The sequence below is a fragment of the Tachysurus vachellii genome, chromosome 7 (genome assembly GCF_030014155.1).
Source record: "Tachysurus vachellii isolate PV-2020 chromosome 7, HZAU_Pvac_v1, whole genome shotgun sequence".
In the NCBI taxonomy this organism is placed as follows: Eukaryota; Metazoa; Chordata; class Actinopteri; order Siluriformes; family Bagridae; genus Tachysurus; species Tachysurus vachellii.
The window spans coordinates 8,641,753-8,661,015 of NC_083466.1; the positions used below are offsets into that span (position 1 = coordinate 8,641,753).

A 19,263-nucleotide genomic window follows, 5' to 3' on the forward strand; every position below is an offset into this window, starting at 1 on the left:
AGAGGTGTACTGGTCTACTGGTCAGTGTAATATCCACACCAATGCCAGAGTATCACACTACCTTTGCTGGCTAGCCTTTTTCTTCTAGTGCATCCTGGGGCTATTTTTTTTTCCAGTTAACGGACGCACACTCACCCAGCTATCGGACCAGCTTCAGCCACTGCTCTGTGTTCCAATTCTGACGCTCACTTGGCCATTGTAGGTGCACAATATAGGGGGGCTTGGAGTCCTCACCCTGTAACATACAGTTCACCCTGTAACATACAGATCTGCTCCTGACATCTTGTGCCCCCTTTCTACCAAAAACAACCGGGTGCTGGTACAGAGCTAGTGCTGGTGCTGGTTCAAAGTTGGTTCCACTGGTGATCCTTCTAAGAACCGGTTTGCCTTTCGATGGGCTAGAGAGCCATCACAGAGACGAGTCTGGCGTCACTATACAACGTTATACAGCAACGTTAGCGCAGCAGCGGCAAACACAACGTCAGCAATGGCGGATGTTGCTTTACTATTAATGCTCATGGCTTTGTGAACCTACATTGGCATCCAAACGCGATGAATCCTGATTTAAAATAATTTAAAAACGACGTTCACTTTTGTCTTGTTGGTCACAGTAGCCCCGCCCACAGCACCTGACACAAGCGGTTCTTAAGTCTAGACCAGCAATGTTTTGGTGCTACATAAGAACCACTTTTCCTGGTTCAGAGCCGGTGCTTTGGCTGTCGAAAAAGAAAGAACTGTTTATAAATTAGGCTCTGGCTCCAAACCAGCACTCAAACTGCCTCGGTGGAAAAGGGGTATCGGTGTCAGATACCACAGCACACCTTCAGAGGTCTTGTGGAGTCCCTGCTATGGCCGGTCTGAACTGTTTTGGTGGCACAAGGGGAACCTACACTATATTAGTAAGCTGGCTTTAATTTTATTACTGACGTACACACACTATATTAAAGCTACACACTCCACTATTACCAGTTTTATCATATTTATGAGTGAGTTCAAGAAAAAAAAAAACTTTTTAAAAAAGTTTACATAAAGAAAACATGATGTATTTAAATACATCTTGTAATTGTACTTCTTAATAACCACATAAAATACACATTAAAGCTTTCCAGATGCTGGATAATAATATAATAATTGGTGAGATTGTTTTTGTTGTTGTAAACCAACAAAAATGTGTAAACAAACTACACCGCATTTCCGTTACATAAGTTGTCGTTTCTCTTGTTTATTCAGCCAAACACTTCATTTCTAGACAATAGTGAAATGTATTCAGTCTCCTCCTGGAAAGAGGCGATTACGTATCCTACATAGATACATACATTACTGAGAGGTTTTATACTAACACTTTTATATCTGCAGTTCATCCCAATTCATTATTCATGTCAACGAAAGCCGCTTAAATACAAGCATTTTATTTTATTCGGTTATAGTTTGATCAGAAGTCTGTTGGATCACTGAAACAGTTCTAGACTATGAGATTGGGATTCCTGGTAATAATATCTACAATGATCATAGTGATGTTACAATAAATATAAAACCGTTTAGGAACAACCTTATTTTACCTCGCGCTCATTTTTATTTATTTATTTATTTTTCTTCATTGTAAATCTTTCTTTTTGGCTGCATTGTGTATGACTTGCATGCATTTCAATAAATATATAGGTTTAGCTTTGCATCTCTCTTAGTCACATGATTGCTGTATACAATCATGATTATAAAAAGACAGGAGCAACTAAGAAATCTGGAGCTTTTTTTGTTAAAATGGGACGTGGTAGCTGAGTGGTTAAGGTGTTGGACTACTGATCGGAAGGTCATGAGTTCGAATCCAAGGTTCACCGAGCTGCCACTGCTGGGCCCCTGAACAAGGCCCTTAACCCTCAATTGCTCAGTTGTATAAATTGTAAGTCAAGCTTACCTTACAGGAAGTCAAAAATTCTATTCCTGATTAGATCAGTATTCTCCACTAGCTTCTCTCTAGCAGTATTTCAGCATGTCTGGTTGTTCCGTATGTGAGTGAAGTAGCGATTAGGTGAAGCTGGTCCTGTCTTGTACGTGTTTCTGTGCAGTTCCCTTGTCTGTAGCGCCTGCCCGAGCAGAGGATCTCTTTAACCCTTCGCTTCTTGATATGTCAACAGTCGGTGACCTCTGCTGGCGCAGGCGTTACGGCAAGGATGTGCCCCGAGATGTGCCCCTAGCTCCCTACTGCCTACACGACGGTGAGAATTCCCCCAATCTCACACACTCCTCCTAGCCCAGCTGTGTAGTGGCTAATGGAGCTGTCTTTATTTAAACCGTAGGCCCTCATGCCATATTTCACCTCTCATCTGAAATGCTAGCTGGGAAAACTCCTGCCCTTCCTAATTAATCTGCCTCTTTTTCTTCCTGTTTAATGATGCCCAGCGGCCCCCTCTATTACCGTCCGCTGCAAGACTGAGGTGGAGACCATATCTTAGCTCATCTCATTCTCTCTCTTGCTCTCTCTCTCTCTCTCTCTCACCACACATGCTTTCTCTTTTTTCCCTCAAGTCTCCCTCAACCTCTCTGGCAATCACAGCCACCTAAAAATTAATGTCCCCACACGCCATTTGCAGTTAAGGAAAAGCGACAGAGACTTACGGCGCAATGGGCTCTGTTCTGCTACGTTAAATTTCTAATTACACGCGCGCCGGTAGAGAAACTCTCCCCACCCCACCTCCCACCCCGCTTCCTCCTGCATGCGTCACACAGATGAGTGGCATGGCATGTTATCAGGGTCTACACCACCAGCTCTTTAGCATGACCAGCCTCAGTTGAACAGATTTGATCAGATCTGCTCAGGGAGCCTCCTAGTTTGACCTCAGAGCTCTTGTCGGTTTGGCTCCTTTGTGGGATCAAAACTATTCCAAAACTATTCCACATCATAACACAATTATGCATATCGCCCGTGATCCCGTGATTATTTGTAACTCGGCTGTTTGATCTCGTCTGCTGAAAGCACGAGATAATTTGATGATAACCGCACTCTCCCTTCCGTCTTCCTTTCTGTCTCTCGCAGCTCGGATCGGCAAGCTGAAGCGACGGAAGCCAGAGGATGGACAGGTATGTCCGCTGTGCAGCGCTCCGCTGGAAGGAACAGTTGAGGAAATGAATAAGCATGTGGAAGAGTGTCTGTTAAAGGTAGCCTCTCAAACCCGGGCCTTGCAGAGCCTCTGAATCTTTAGAGTTCACGCTGTCTCTTCCTTGCCTGCTCCTTTCCCTGGACGTCAACTTCTGCAACAATATTACACAAGCTCAGAAAAAGCATCACAAAGCATCACGTCCGATGCAAACTATACAGTCACAGCAGTCAAAGCAGTCACATGACCGTATCCAGGGGAAGTCGTACGGCGATCATTCTTTCCTGAAAGGAGTCGTCTTCTTTCTGCACTACTTACTCATGTAGAACGTACGAACGGCTTGGAGAGGGTGGCTTCCTGAACCTGCTTAAGAGTTTTTTTTTTAAAGTAGGTGTACTGTGTTCTGGTAGCTTCTCAAGTGGTTCAGGATGCAGCACCTACCCATCCATTCTTCTCTAATCCAGTAGCTCTAGCATTACTAATGCACTCTTGGTGTTAGGGTTTGGTGCACTGCATGCGTTTTGCCTCTTATTCACCTCAGACCAAATAGATATTCGAAGAAATAGATGTGCAAGCAAGAAACTTTTACTAATTTAATGTATACGGACATTTTCTCACGGTTTTGTTTTCTTAGAGGGAAGGCGGCATAGAGGACGACCAGGCAGATATGGAAGGCGAGAACGGCACTCGCTTCGAAGAGTACGAGTGGTGCGGCCAGAAGAGGATCCGAGCGACCTCTCTGCTGGAGGGAGGCTTCAGAGGTAAGCGCTGAGATTTTAGCCGTTTATCTTCTACATCCATCCAAAGAGTTCTGTACATCATGTCTTTACACCAGTGGAAGTCCAAGTCCATGAAAACTTGACTAGGTCGCTAAATTATTGTTTTGCGTACGATCATCAGATGACAGCAGTGTGATCATTTTTAAACACGAAAACCATGCCATCCTAGTATCTCTAATGAGCATTAAAAATTCTCTTATTCTTATTTATGTTCAAATGTGTATTTTGAACCTAGAACATACTGTTTAATAAAAAAAAAACCTAATAAATTTTTATATATATATATAATAATATAATAATAATATAATATATAATAAATATATATATATATATATATAAATAAAAATTGTGTTGGTTTAAACTTGATGGCCTTGCTCAGTAGGACTTGCTCAGTTAGCTGTGGCAGGGTCTGGTCTGTTAAGCTTAGTAAACAGCCGTTAGAAAGCACGTTCAGCTGTGCAATTGACCCACACAGCACTGTGGGAGAGAAATGGAGCAGTGACCTGCAGAGTACAACATGTGCAGCCATGCATGTGCAGCCATGCAATTCTAGCTCCCAGCCTACCTCTGCTCACCTGGGAAAAGGAGCCACACGCACACTTTACTGCCCGGGCCGAGTCTACGCTTTCAGTCTTAGAAAGTTTTTAAAGAATCCAGCTTAGTTCATAAAAAATTCACCACTCTTGATGGGTTTCTAACTCAGGAGTAGTTTGTTACTCTTATCCTCTCATCACTTAAGTTAGGTGGTTTCTTGTAGTGTTCAGTATAGTGTTCACGTAGTTCAAAAGCCAGCTCTGTGTTCAGTGCTTCAAGTGACGCTTTTAAAACATGCACAGCTTAGTTACGGTGCATGGATTGCGCTTTGTTTACCTCAGCATCTAAACCCCAATACCGCTTTATCCTCACGGACACCCTTTGTGAAGAGCCTCTCCTTCTCCTTAGGGGCCTTTTGTAAACTTCAGTGCTCTTAACAGAGGCAAGATGCTTCGATCGCAAGTGGAAGGAACTGAATAACAAAGCTGTGAGCGTGGGTAGATGGGAAAACAGCTTAGCATCAACTCAGTCCCAGCTAGACAGCCAGTGTGGCTGAAATCAATTGGGAATGTGACCAGCTCAGGGTCTGTGCTGGAGATTTTCAGCCTTTGAAATGACGGCGATAGAGAGCCGGAGCCATGCAGAGAGAGAAAGGGAGAGCTCACTGGCCTCCAGAACACTTGAAAGTCCCCTGTATTTACCTTGAAAGCTCTGAGCTAAAGTCCTCATGCGGCCAACAAACCCAAGTGGCGGAATCCCTTCAGCCCTCCAGAGAGGAGCGCGAGAGGAAAATGGGGAGGAGAGAAAGCAGATAGAGGGGTATGAAGAGAGCCATCAATGGGATAAGAGGCCCCTCAGCTCAGAACCTCCGGCTCCAGTGTCTCTATCTCTCTGAAGGTTCAGGAAGAAAGCCAAGGGGAAGCACTTTCAACTGAACAAAAGGTGAAAGGGAGGAGAGAAATCGAAGCGGATCAGTTTTGGGCGCTGGAGCTCCAGGCCTCCTGTGTCCCAGGCTTAGGAGAGCTGTAAGGCTGATGAACAGATAGAGACGGCAGTCACAGAGGACGGAGGGATAGATGTGCTGAGAGAGATAGCGATTTAGCGCAAAGCACATGGGACGATTTAAGCCTTTGTAAATTATTTCTTTAAAGATGGGCTTTGTACTCCCCCTTCCCTATTTCTAGTGGGACATGCTAAATGCCATTCTGATTAGGTGAACTTTGACCTCTGCTCCAAACAGAGAGGGGTCGACTGTGTGCAGGGCTGTGTTATTTTTAGTTGTTCCTTTTAGTCCCTTTTTTTTTTTTTGCCATCTCCTGCAGAGACACATATAGATTAGCATGGAATGTCAGCTACGACATATGTAGATTAGCACGTAATATTCATTTGAGCAGGTCTAGAACAGAAAAAGAGCATGTTTTATTTTATGCACATGACCGGTGTCAGTCATGAGGCTAAGCCACTGACATTTGAGCTTTGTCTTACATGTGTCTGTGTTTATCGTAGAGCTCCAGAGCTTATTTGACGTACCTCTATGCTAGTAGTAGACTAGCATAGAGTTAACCAATAAAGCTACTTGTTATGTGTGGACGAGCTGTTTCATCGATCGGGGGTGTGTTGACTGGGTGGGAGGAAAATGCTCTCCCCTGGGGTAGAGGGGGTTGTTGCGTGGAGGGGGGTGTCGTAGCAGGGATACGATGCGGCAGCGTGCATAATGCGGCTGAAAGGCAGTTAGAGCGCCACTGACCTTTTCAGCACAGATTAGATTGCCTGCCAGGTCCAGTTAGTAGAAACCCAGCGACTCTTCCAACACCTCTCAGGTACTGAGGCCTGCACCGCTCACACAGTCTCGTGTGTGTAGTGGTGTTTGCTTTGGCATGCTTCAAGATTTGTCCAAGCATTTGCTTTGGCATGCTTCTTAGGCAAATCCAAGATTTGTAAACGTGCAACTGAAGGGAAATTGACGGAAATTCGTAACATTAAATGGCAGAAATGTTGGTAAGACTATAAATAATTGGAAATGGAGTAACTTTTATTCTTTTTTTTTTTTTTTTTTTTTTAATAGGTGAGCATAGATGGTGTGTGTTTTGTTCCAAGTGTCACCACAAAAAGAAAAGATTCCTTAATGTATTTTCACTCAACAGATATCATTTACAGACAGCGTTACATGCTAAACTCATCCTAACCTTGCAGTAGCAGCTTACAGGGTGTCCTTGTCATTGTGAGGAAGCATGTTTTGGATCTGTATCAGCTATTTGCTGCCGCTGATAATAGTATTGTATTAAAAATCTTGTATTTGCAAACACACCTAGTTCCATGTGCTTGCTTCTACACCGTTCCCTATCAGTGTGTGTGTGTGTGTGTGTGTACGTACAGGCTGTTCACACAACGTCTATAACACTTGGCCATTTGTGTCTGATAATTCCAGGTTATAGGGAAGTAAAAATACTAAACACGATTGTCTTCAAACTGGCTCTTTCTGCCTAGTGCCCACTGGATCTGTAGTGCTTCTACGCCATGGCTCGATCCATGCATTAACAACCACCATGCAGGATCCACAGCTTAATCAATTGAATGGATTAACAAAGATTTTTTTTTTTTCTTTTTGGCTCTTTATGGCCTGCTACATCTTCCCCAGGCCTCTCTGCCATTAGTGGTCAGGACAATCTATTTATTTGTCTGTTTTCGCCTTTTCACATTTGCTTGTTCCCACATCTTCACAGTGCGTTAACAGTTCCGCATCATTTGCAGGTTATTTTGGGTGGAGCTGTACACAATAGAGCATGCCACACTTTCAAATGCAGTCTACAGAAGGTTTCTTACAAGTTGTTGGGCCCGACCAAGCAATGGGGTCGGAATAGGGAGATTTATTCAACTACGGTAATGTTCACATATGCTAGCGCAGCCATAGGGACCAAATAAAATTTAAAAGCTTCCTTTTATTTGATCGTCACCATGTTGTTAAAGGGAGAGAAAAAAACTAGGGAGCCTTTGCAGCACGTTTTATCCCCTCTCTGTCCCATCGGCCTCCCTTTAGAGAGCTGTAGAGGGAGGGGGCATGTGCCCTACTGCTGCCACTCCTTACTTTCATTCTACAGCACCGCAGAATGGAGATCACGCCAACATCACTCAGTGGGATGAGACGAGGCAGCAGTCCTCTCTTTCCCCACACACACACACAAGATCACACACACAGAGCCAAGCACCCAGGACCTTTGAACCTGTCAGGATGTTCTGGGAGCTTCCCTGTCCTAACTGGAGCTGAAGGCGACGGCTGGAGTTTGTGTGCGCGCTCATCACCAGGTTTATAGAGGTGCCAGTCAGGTGCTGCGCTCCACTGCACCAGGCTTCTCTATGTGACGGGTGCCTCAATCCGGCTGGGACGCTGGAGAGTGGAGCCACAGCCCTGTCGCCTCCAATCAGTGTGTTGCTGGGGCTTTTAATTGATGTTGCTCTGGCCTCTATAATGAGACTGGACTTAAAGTGGACAAGGACTCGCTGTAGGTTTAAAGCTGTATTATATGGCTTTGATGATCAGATATTATGTAATGCAGTGAGTTAGAGATGATATAGAAAAATAAAGGAAGTGATGTACAGAGTACAACCAATATTTAAGGAGCTATTTAAGAAGGAGGTCTTTGTCTGATTGTCTCTTTTGTCTCTTTGGTTTTACTGATCTGATCAACTACAAACCATTAAACCAATATTAATATGACTAAAATTTGTAACAGATTTGTGAAGGACATCAAAAACCTGCTGCTTATAGAAAAAATAAAGCAGATTGTCTGGAGGCAAAACTAACCTTGTACTCCAAAGTCAAGAGATTTCCTTCAAATCCTGCTTATTGCACAGCCATCCAAGAACATCATGCATCGTTTAGCTTTGCAGGGAAATTTCCAGACAAATAACTTTCTGCCAGTTAAACAGATGTCTGTGTGGAACCCTAATATCAACTTTTGCCAAAAGAGAGATGTTCACCTTAAACACGATTCACAGTTGAAACACAACATGTATGTGTTTGTAACAGGAACAGGCTTTGCCATGTGCAGCGCAAAAGAGAGCCACGACAGCGACGCCGACCTGGACGTGGACGGAGACGACACCCTGGAGTACGGCAAAGCACAGTATCCTTCCCTAATCTCACTCAGCTTAAGGGCATTCACAGAAATGTGTCTGTGTAACGATAGCGCAAAACAGTTTTTCTTTAACCTAGCATGTGCAGATACACTGAAGCAGATATCATTCCTTGTTCCGGAGAGGACCAAGGGGAGACCAAAGAACGTGAGGCACTCCGCGGCGCCGTCTTAAAGTACGTGCTCTCCGTCTTGGACCGTTGTTGTTATTTATTGTACGTCGATCATCTTTAAGCTCAGTGATTTAAATGATTTGAATGTCTTCGTTCCGTTTAACAGCGGAGGCATGCCGTCCAACAGGATAACGCCGGAGTTCTCCAAGTGGGCTAGCGATGGTGAGTATCACCGTCTTTCTAGTTTCATGAAGTTTGCCTTCGATCTAACTCCTGAGCCATGGAGCATTTCAAACAAGAGACACACTTGTATATGAATGAATGTTGTAGTGTGTAGTTTGTAAGTCACTGAATGTTTTTCCCCCCAGTTCACTCATTACGTGGAGGTGTGTGTGTGTCTGCAGAAATGCCGTCCACCAGCAACGGTGAGAGCAGCAAGCAGGAGGCCAGCTCTGCATCGACATCCACCGTGCCCAGGACCTGCAAAAACAGTGAGATTGAGAAGTAAGTGTGGCCTTCAGTACAAATACACACACACACACACACACACACACACACACACACGGACAGTCCTGTCCCTTTTGAGGCCTGCCACTAGCTGGTGTAGCTTGGGGTGAGATGAGTTTGTGTTAGAGGTGATTGGTCATAAATGATGCATTTTATGTGCTCATTTCTCTAGTGCGGTCTTGATCACAGGGAGGAGTTTGTGCTATCGATCCAGGGTTGTCCCTACTACCGAGATACACTGAGAATGCTAATGCAACAGTTTTCCAGTGCTTGTACAACAGCTGTTATTAGTTGTAGTGGGGCATGAGGTGTGTGTGAAGTAGTGGTGGAGGAGGAGACTAAAAATGAGCCTGTCTAGAAAAAAAGATCGAGACTTCAGTGAGATCAGTTTATGGAAGATTTTGGAGAAACATGCAACATTCGAACATCTGAACAATCGTAACCGAGTTCAGTCTGCTGCTGATGTTTAGTGAGTTTTACAGCACCTACCATACAGTAGGTAGGGAATAATCAAAGCGAGTACGGACTTGAGTTTGGAGAGAGGGTCTAGGTGGGTAAGAAGGCTACCCAGAGCACAAGATGAATTTGAATAACCTGGCTCATGTGAAAAGGCCAGCCCCTTTAATACCCTCATCTCCATGTCCTCATCCATATTCCTTCGACAAGTGCACCCGCAAAACAATTTCCCTCTGCTGGTGGCTGAGAGTGCCACCCTGTCTGCATGGGTAATTGGGGTCAGAGCACAACTGTGTGTGTCTGTGTATGGAAGATTCAGTTTGTATATTTGTTTCGTGTTGTCCCCATCCTTTACATTCTTATATCATATATAATGGGAAAACAAATATACAAACGGAATCTTCCATTATTATGGTATTCTACACCGACATTATGGTTGCCCAGCTTATAGATACACAGCAAAGCGTACAATGGTAATTAACCCATTACAGCACATATGGACTGTTTGCTCATTTTCATCCCAACATATTTTGTGCTTCACACTTATTTGCAGCTTATCCATAACTGCAATCGCAATTTCCTCCACTTGGTAGCGAGAGAGAAGCAAAGTACTTACAGAGCCTTGAATTAGATCGCTTAGGTATCCTTATACACACATAATTTTTCCTTCCTTACACTCGTACACTTCTTTCCCTTCATTATTTTTTTTTTTCCATACTCTTCACCACCTCTCTTTTTTGCTCACTCGTTCCGACCGCTCTACTCATGGGAGAGCTGCCCAGTACGGCCGAATCAATCTGCTGTGCGTGGCTGCCCATCTCTGAGCTTCATATTAAATATCAGAGCTGAGAACTGGTGAATAGGCAGAGCAAAGCCAGCACAATTGATTTCTCCCATCAGCACGCTGGAAGCATGTCGTTTCCGTTTGTGTGTGTGTGTGGGGGGAGAGAGATTGTGTTTATCTGATGCACATCTTCTGTGACAGTCGCAGAGTGCACGTGTTTGACCATTTGGGAAGAGCTGTTGAAGCTCTGCATTTTGGAGGAAAATTGTATATTATGCATGTTCAATGTGACAGACAGCCAATATCTGTGGAAACGAACGTGTTAGTAAGCGTGGTCGAGATCACCTTTCTCCAGTCGTATGTGAGAGAGAGAGAGAGAGAGAGAGAGAGAGGACGAGAGAGAGTGCGGGTATGTGAGTGGGAGGATGAAGACGGACAGAACACTGTTCCTAAGTGGTGCAGCAGAAGCGTGACAGCTTAGATTGATTCATCACTTTCTCCACCGAGACCCTCTTGCACTCTTTCGCGCGCACACACACACACACACACACAGACACAACAGCTAGATGTTTAAGCTAGACCGAGCGTGCGTGTTCGGGGGGAGCATTAAGTGTTTTATCCTGCTGGAGTATGAATCACCTCAGCTGTTTGAAGTTAAGGCAGAGGAGGAGGAAGAGAGCAGCCTTCCTCAAGTAACCTTTCTCTATTAGTTTAGCGCATAGCTCCAGAGAGACACACACACACACACAGACAGACACACGTGTTTATTTAATATCTCCCACAATATTTCCTTACGGCTGCGCCTTGTCCCCATCTATCTATCTCCATGACAGTGAGCGTCTCTACACAGCGCTTCCTCAGTCTCGACGCACCAGCTGTTACACCATATCACATTACTGAAGGAGCAGCGCACACAACTCCGTGATGATGATGTCATTAATCAAGCGCTGAGAGGTCATAAGAAGGGGGATGTTTAGCAGAAAGATCAGGGCTTGCTTTTGCTTTTCCTTTAGCACAGCTGTAATTGGTGTTTTTTTTGGGTTTCCTGTGCTACATTTCCTAACGTAATAGAAGTGATTATATGCCCAGAATTGAGATTTATACAAAACGTTTGCGTCGATTAAAGACAAAAGGATAGAGCTCACATTTCTGAAACTTTTCTTTGTTACAGAATTCTCCACATCCTAAGAGCTGGCCTCAAGCCCCAAATTCAAACATATGGGTAAAGCCGTGCAATGATGTTATTTCCAATTTCCTAAAGTGAAGGGCCTTAATCTGAGTGCACTTTTAAGATGCCAGACAAGGAGCTGAATGATTCCACTCTAACAGAGAACACACACACACACACACACACACACAAAAAAAAAACTATCCCCCCTCCCTACACTGTTTGTGAGATGCATGCTTTTCAATCTGCAATGAAAATGAGATTTGTCGAGTTTAGTTATAGTGATTCATTGTGAATGGTTACGAGAGGGAGAGGAGGAAGTGTGCTTGGTTTTACATGGTGGGATTGTGTGTGTGTGTGTGTGTGTGTGTGTGTGTGTGTGTGAGAGAGTGATTAGGGGTCAGACAAGGATATGTGATGAATTTTGTGCCTCCAGTGTCTCAGATTTCTACAACTGGCCTGCTACTGAATTAAATGCAAACTTGTTCTTTTTTTTCACACTGTCCAAAGCCTTCAGAAGGTTATCATCATTTCCTAGTACTGAGCTGTTGGCATCAGTGCATCTGTTTTAAATCAAGCGCCCTGTAAAGTGTTCAACTGTTTTTTTTTTGTTTTGTTTTTTTTAGTGAACAACCAGTCCAGGCTTCAGTAGTCTATTTTCGTCTGTTCACAGACTTGCTTCTGAGGGCTAACGATAAAGAGTGAACAGTCTCTGTACATTACTGCTGTGCGAGTTCAAAAAGTCGTTCCCATTATGGACACGATCTAAATTACATCATGTTCTTATTCTTTTTGTCTAATATAATATCAAAGCATGTTTGAATACATTTTGACCAGACGTACACGTTGCCCTGATATACTCTTGTACACCACTGTAGGATAAGTAAAATGCGTTAAGTGTATCGTCTGATGAGTGCCTTTTTAATGTCTCTGTTCAGACCCCATCTTATGTTTTTGCTTCCGTGCAGCGGGGGACTTTTTTTTCTTCTTCTGAATCTGAGTGAGCTCATCCTGACCCGTCAATCGTGCATGCGTCTGCACTCACAGTAAAGTCGCGCTCGCTGCTCCGTCTGCTCCACCTCTCTGCACACGAAGAAGGATTAAAACCTTTTATTGCCCAGAGGAATTAAAGGCATTTTAAAATGTGGTTTTCTATAAATCTCATCCTAATGAATATTCATGGTGTTGTGGCCCCGTGTGAGAGGGGTTGTACTTTATTGGGGGGAAAAAGTTCTGCACAGCCGCAGCGATAACAGCGGCCATGGAGTGCGGCGCACACACACAGTCCTCTATCTGCTTTATAAGCAAGCACGCTAATCAAGGCTAAATGCTTTTTTACAAGCTGCCCACCAGTAAGAGGAGTTTTAAAGCTTTATGGTCCCTGTGCTGATTGTAGGTTAGCGAGTAGCTGACCACCGGTCGGTCCGGTCTGCCAGATGTACAGCTGGCTCTCCTTGCTCAAGGTCTTCATCCAGTCCAAGTGAGTGTGGAGACTAAGCTAGGCATGTGCTAATACAATGAACATTTTATAACCTCCCCTTTTATTATAGTTTACAGTAGCAGAAGATATGGTTTTTAAAAGAGCAAGCTGATGGATTTGCTTAAGTAGCCACATAAATATGACTGACTGTTAGATACCTAATATAATCGTGCCTTTTGGGATCCCTCAAACTGGACTGGAATATCAATCACAGCTTGAGCTGATGTTTTTATTTAACACGCTTTGAGTGTCTTTGAGTAATCATATATATATATATATATATATATATATACACACACACACACATATATAATTTATTTATTTATTTTTGCTGACAATGCGTATAGGTGGTTGCCTTCATCATGTTCTAGGTGATCGTGGGATGCGTTTTTGTTGTATCTATATTTATCCAATATGGTTCTCACTGATGTACTGCTTTTATCTTCACTTTGCTTTTATCACAATTAACCCAGAAAGCCTTATTAAGAAATCGATTCAAGTTGAGAGATTATTGTTTAGCAGTTTATATTACTTTCGCCTTAAAAGCAGTTGTTAACAATAAGTGGCACACTGGCCACTTCTGTTAACAGACATTTTCAGACAAGAATAAGTTTTATTTATGCATTTGTTTGATGACTTGATTGCTACTACTCAGTCTCAAGGGGTGTTGAGGAACCCGACGATCCCTTTCACCTGCATAAGCATCACTCTTTCCATTTAGTCTTGTAGAAGAGCTGCAGTCCGTAATTGTTCTTTCCCCTCTTACTGCCCCCCACCTGATTTACATCTTGTATACCTTGTTTGTGTGGAAGCTAGACGAGTCCTCACCGAGGGCTGACGCAGACACGTAATAAACGACGCTATCGGAAAAGCGGCGGAACGGAACAGGCACTAATCGTAGGGAGAGTGCCGGAGAGAACGCCAGAGCGATCGATACCGTAGATCAGCGCTCCATCTGGCTGGAAAATGAGCGGATCACCATAAACGTCCCGCCAAGCAAGGCGTCACCCAATCAATGGCACCCACATCGATTTAGTTATTGCGAGTTCATATGCTACCGACAGTGTTAAATGTACATTCACCAGCCCATGGGCATTCATGAGTAGTCAGGTCTGGGGATGGAGAGGTAGAGGTGAGGAGAGAGGTTTAGTGGATTCAGACTCTGCTTAACAATGATCATATAGTGAAGACTGACATGGAGAGTTTCATACGATTTGAAGAAAATCTGAAAAATGGAGATGTTTAGAAAATGAAAACGCAATAAAAAAAATGACTAAGTTTTGAAATGTATTTCCTAGGATTTTTTCCCCCATGTCTTTAAACTTTGGTCTGCATTGGATAGTCTTACATATGTTTGGTGTGGCAGTTGGATTGACCGCGAGTTTTGTGGTGTTTTTTTTTTTTTTCTTCTTTTCTCTATCTAGAATCACAGAGGATTCCACAGGCACCACACTGGAAGCTCTGAAGGCTCGCATCCGAGAACTGGAGAAGCAGATCCTTAGAGGAGACAGATACAAGTGTCTGATCTGCATGGTATGAAAGCGTCTATGTCTCTCTATAAGCGAGAGAGGAATGAAAGCACAGTGATGCCTGCTAAGAGATTGTATTTCCTAGTCATGCTTCATAAGGCTACAGTGACTCTGTAGACAGTTTGCAAGACAAAAATTTGTAGTCTCAGCGGTTTGCTGCAGAATTTGGTAAAATAGATCATACTCTGTGGCATTTTGCTAAGTGTTTTAAATCTGTTCAACTTCTGGCCACATTTCTGACATGTTCCTATCTTCCGAAGCTGCTTCTCTAAACCATCAGGACAGAGCACGTATTGATGGGTCTAAGCACTCGAGTGGTACTGACGTGATTTGCCATCATCTGTTCCCATCACACGTTGTTCCGAATAAGCCGGAGCAATTATGCATTTTCATTCACGCTTTACAAGTCTCCAGTCCTCCAGCTGGATCCTTGTATTTTTAATGACTCACAGTGGTGGTTATCGGTGGAGGTCTACTGCCACCTGCTGCTCTAGTAGACTAAAACAGACCTCCCTGCTCGTTCCACCTCTTTGATCACCGCTCAAGTAATTATGGGGTGCGGTTTTCTAATAAGGAATAAACATGTGTTTAAGGAGCCATTCTGATAATTATCTGTCCAGACCCTGAGTTACTGCTTGAGTTTTTTTGTGTCTCTGGGTGGCACATGTGCTTTTTATCGTACCCGAGTACTAGAATTGTTCATCTGCTGTACATACTAATGTTTTTTCAATTAGCATAAAATAAAAATCGACGTATTTCTTTCGCAGGACTCCTACACAGCGCCCCTCACCTCCATCCAGTGTTGGCATGTCCACTGTGAAGAATGCTGGCTTAGGACTCTGGTGAGAATTTCTGGCCTCGTACAGTATACACTTCTTGTTACCCAGTAACCCACATCATGGCTGTAACAGACACCCTTCCATTACCCTTTGTTCACTAGTCATTTTCCGTAAAAATCTGAAAGTAGAATCGGTCACCGAGTAACGGTGCTGGTTGTCTGATTGATGGAACTCATTAATTTGTAAACACACACACACTTGCATCTCTCCAGTGCACTAAGCTGCTTTCAGCAGTTCCCCTCATGAGTCCATCAGCGTGTTCCGCTGCTACACGAGGAAGCAATTAATAAATGCTTCCCAGCCGTAGCCTTTTTTTTTTTCTTTTTTTTTTTTCTTTTCCAATACACATTGTATTAAATCAGCCCTTTTTCCTGCCTGCTCCTCTCACAAGGCCCTCTGTGTCCACCACACTGATGAAGGTAAAGAGTGAGGGATCAGAGAAGTGTGTGTGCGGTGAGCCCACTCTGCCACAAAGGCTTGTTACTAATGCAGGCATTAAAACCGCTGCCTTAAGGCGGCAATAAAAGGCAGCACGCTGGGGCTCCTTGCGTCTCGATCAAAGTAAATGTGTGTAATTTGGTTACAGACAGGGCTAACCGAGGAGCCCACGCCTCACACACTCGTTAAATACAGGTAACCCCTGCCTCGCTAGAACAAAGGAACCAAATTAAACACGCAGTACCCTGTGGTTCTGGGGAAAGGTAGTGGATGTGGGGGGAACCAGGCTTATACTGGTACTGCTATCAAGACTGTGACAGTGTTACTGCGGTAAGTGTACAAGAAGTACTCTGGCTTTGTAGCCTCTGATGACGGCACTCCATAATTCAACTTTATAAAGTGGAACAAAGCTGCATTTTCAGTTGAAAGAGAAAGAAACCAAGTGAGGTGTTGGACAGCGTGTGGATGTTTGTGCAGTACACAGAGGCATAAATTCTTTTTACACGCTTGAAAGTCACCGAGAGCGTGACGGTCTCGAGATGGCGTGCACTGCTTCCAGACACCTGTGTTTGCTCACAGCTGTGTGTTCTCTCACCTGGGCTAGATCTCTCCTGCTCAGCTTCTTCTCAACCGATCTTGTCTGTCCGCTGCAGAAAGGTTAAACCTCTGGCTGTGACATAGATATGTGAAGACTGGACGCTAGAAGTAGTGGTGTAGAGATTATAGAAATTCCTCACTCTCGTGCTACTATGTACACATCCGTGTCCCTCGCCCGGTGCCTGCTATGTAAAATGATGGCACAGAACCACAGTAGGCTGTTTCTTCATGTTTAATATGTGGGAATATAGCACTTTGCCTCGGTTGGGCTTCGTAAGGTGTACTGGCTGTATGTGTGTGTGTGCGCTCCTTAAACACAGACTTTATTAGTGCTAAAGACGTGGGTTTATTTATCTATTTATTTTTGGAGTGGGGAATGATATCCTCCTGCTGTGTCTGCTTTAAAGTCTAGTGTTTGTGCAATGGCTAAGACTCAGTGCTCACTGACATGAGCATATGTCTTCTATACTTGTAGAGGATTTCCTATTCGTTTTCTTAACCATCACATCATTTCACCATTTAATTTATACTGCGGCTTCATTTAGACAGCCAACTGACAGTTTTCTCTTCTTTTTTCTCTTTAACAGGGAAATAAGAAACTGTGTCCACAGTGCAACACCATCACATCACCAGGAGACCTCCGACGTGTGTACTTGTGAACAAGTCAGCATCAGCGTCCAGATTCTTCCCCCATTTTCCTTTTTTTGTCTATTCTGTTCCGGTGGATTACAGTTTCCTCTTCCAGACTGAGAGTCGTGTGCCGATATTAACAAGGAGCGTCTGATGTAGCAGCAAACTGCACAGGGACTTGTAAGGACTATGTATAGACTCAGTATTTCCCTGTGAGTGAGACGCGCCTCCCACTTCTTGCCCAGCCTCTGACTCTGCCCCCTTGTGGTGCTCCATGTTACGGTGCAAGTCCATAACGCTGCTGCCCACTTCCCCGCTTCGCTTTGACACACACCCACCATCTGCTACGATGGAGTGTGTGTTTGTGTGTCTGTGTGTGCATGTTGGTGGGATCCCTCTCAGCAAGGCCTACGAGATAGTCTTCAGCTGGGAGCTTCAGCCCTTCATCCCGACAGGGAAAAAAAAGAAAAAACACAGAAAAAAAATAATAAAGAAACTGCTGATAGTTTAGCCTTCACCCTTCTGTCCCTTTCATCCTTTTCTTCAAACTGTCATTGTGTTTTTTCTCCCACCTTGCCAATAACCCCCCCACCGATTTTCACTTCTTTTGTGGTGTTCTAGTGACGTCAACCAAATTCAATGAATCAGTGCAAGCACATGTATTATAGTCTTGTATGTTTACGGTGTTGTGAGTAAATGACCTAGAGAACACACTTGTATACACATGCATAACATGCACACACACTCAAAAAAATGACACACAAGTATATATCGCAGTTTTAGTTGGGGCCGGGGGTCGGGTGGGTGGGTGAGGGAGGGGCTGATGTTTCAATCTTTGTGGAAAAAGAAATCCCTCTGTATTTTTAAACAGATGTTGTTGTCTTGAGGTTGAAGTTGTATTTCATTGTACAGGAAGAAATTTAATAATATTAATAATGAAGTACTCAAACTAGGCTTTAAAGGTTTAGGCTGTACATTTTTTTTTCAACTCTGATATACGGTATATACTGTAGATTCAAGTTTAAAGTAAGCGAGCTCATCGTTTTTTGTTTGTTTGTTTTTGTTTTTCCCTTTTTTTTATATCAGAAAGACTGATTAAATTTTAAACTGTTAAGCACCCTGATGATCCTTTCAAGTGACAACAGAAATCAGTTTTCTGCAAGCAGATGCCTAAGAAAGGTGTGATTCTGTTCATCCTTGCTAAGATGGGTTATAAAACAAAACAAAAACACAAAAAAAAGCTTCGCATCCCCTTGTTTTCGGGATATGTTCAGATCATACAGCCTCATTGTGGAAGACAACAATGCTTTTCCTTTCTTCCTACAAGAAGGAACGGATTGGATTGGATGATTGGCAGATGGCCTGATCCCTCCGCTCTCTCCAGGAGTGACATGGTGTACTTTTGTATTTGTACAACTATATATATTGTGATTTTTCTTTTCTGTATTGATGTAAACAAGGGGGAAAAGGTTTCAAGAAAAGAAAGCAAAGTGCTGATCCCAGTCCCACAATAAATGGTCAAATGTTGCATTTCTTTTTTTTTTTTATTTTTCTCTTTTTTTTTCCCCCCTTTCCTTTTTATTTTTTCCTCATATTATTTGCACCGTTAGTGAGATTTATGGCTGTCTCAATTCTGTAAATAAACCACTTTTCAATTTTTCAACACTTGGAGTTGCCAAGCTTCATAGAAGACAAGAGGCTGTCCATAACAGTTTAAATGTATGAGATTATTGATCAGAGATGAGAAACCCTTTTTAAATTTCTTGTTTGGAGAAAAAAAAAAAGGTCCTGTCCCCGTGCTAAAAAAAATTGCACAAGACAATTGTGTGAGCTGATTGTGTCCTTGTATAATTCTTGGAAATGGTACGTGTCTTACCCGTTTGTAAACTTCATTTGACGGTAATTAAATGATTGTACATCTGAAACAATTGTCCTGTGCTGGCCTCCTTCCCAGTTCTATTGGTTGCTAATGTCTTGTCTCAAATTGAGCCAAACACCTGGACAAACTCTTGTTCTTTTAGAAGTATCTGTTTCGTTTGTGTTCCATGTAAAATACATGGATTTCCAAAAGGTGCTAAAAAACTATAGGCTGATGATGAATTATGTAGTAATACTGATTCACGATCATTTATTAGCCAGACAATGCATGGTGGTACATCAGGTTGTGCAACATCTCCTGTGACT

General features: G+C 43.3%; 1 protein-coding gene across 8 annotated transcripts in view; it reads left to right on the plus strand.

Annotated features, from left to right (window-relative positions):
• rnf220a (ring finger protein 220a) overlaps window positions 1-18,744 on the plus strand; it is a 112,481-nt gene extending 93,737 nt beyond the window's left edge. For 2 of the 8 annotated variants that reach the window (XM_060874047.1, XM_060874050.1), the window contains 9 exons: window positions 3,032-3,153; window positions 3,727-3,853; window positions 8,433-8,529; window positions 8,628-8,714; window positions 8,818-8,873; window positions 9,056-9,155; window positions 14,471-14,579; window positions 15,343-15,417; window positions 17,037-18,744. In XM_060874047.1, the coding sequence (XP_060730030.1) occupies window positions 3,032-3,153; window positions 3,727-3,853; window positions 8,433-8,529; window positions 8,628-8,714; window positions 8,818-8,873; window positions 9,056-9,155; window positions 14,471-14,579; window positions 15,343-15,417; window positions 17,037-17,108 (845 nt within the window). In that variant the 3' untranslated portion in view covers window positions 17,109-18,744. Of the gene's footprint in view, window positions 1-2,132; window positions 2,214-3,031; window positions 3,154-3,726; window positions 3,854-8,432; window positions 8,530-8,627; window positions 8,715-8,817; window positions 8,874-9,019; window positions 9,156-14,470; window positions 14,580-15,342; window positions 15,418-17,036 lie in introns of all 8 variants that reach the window. The other 6 variants (XM_060874045.1, XM_060874041.1, XM_060874042.1 and 3 more) reach the window with 6 other exon arrangements.
• The last annotated feature ends 519 nt before the right edge of the window (window positions 18,745-19,263 follow it).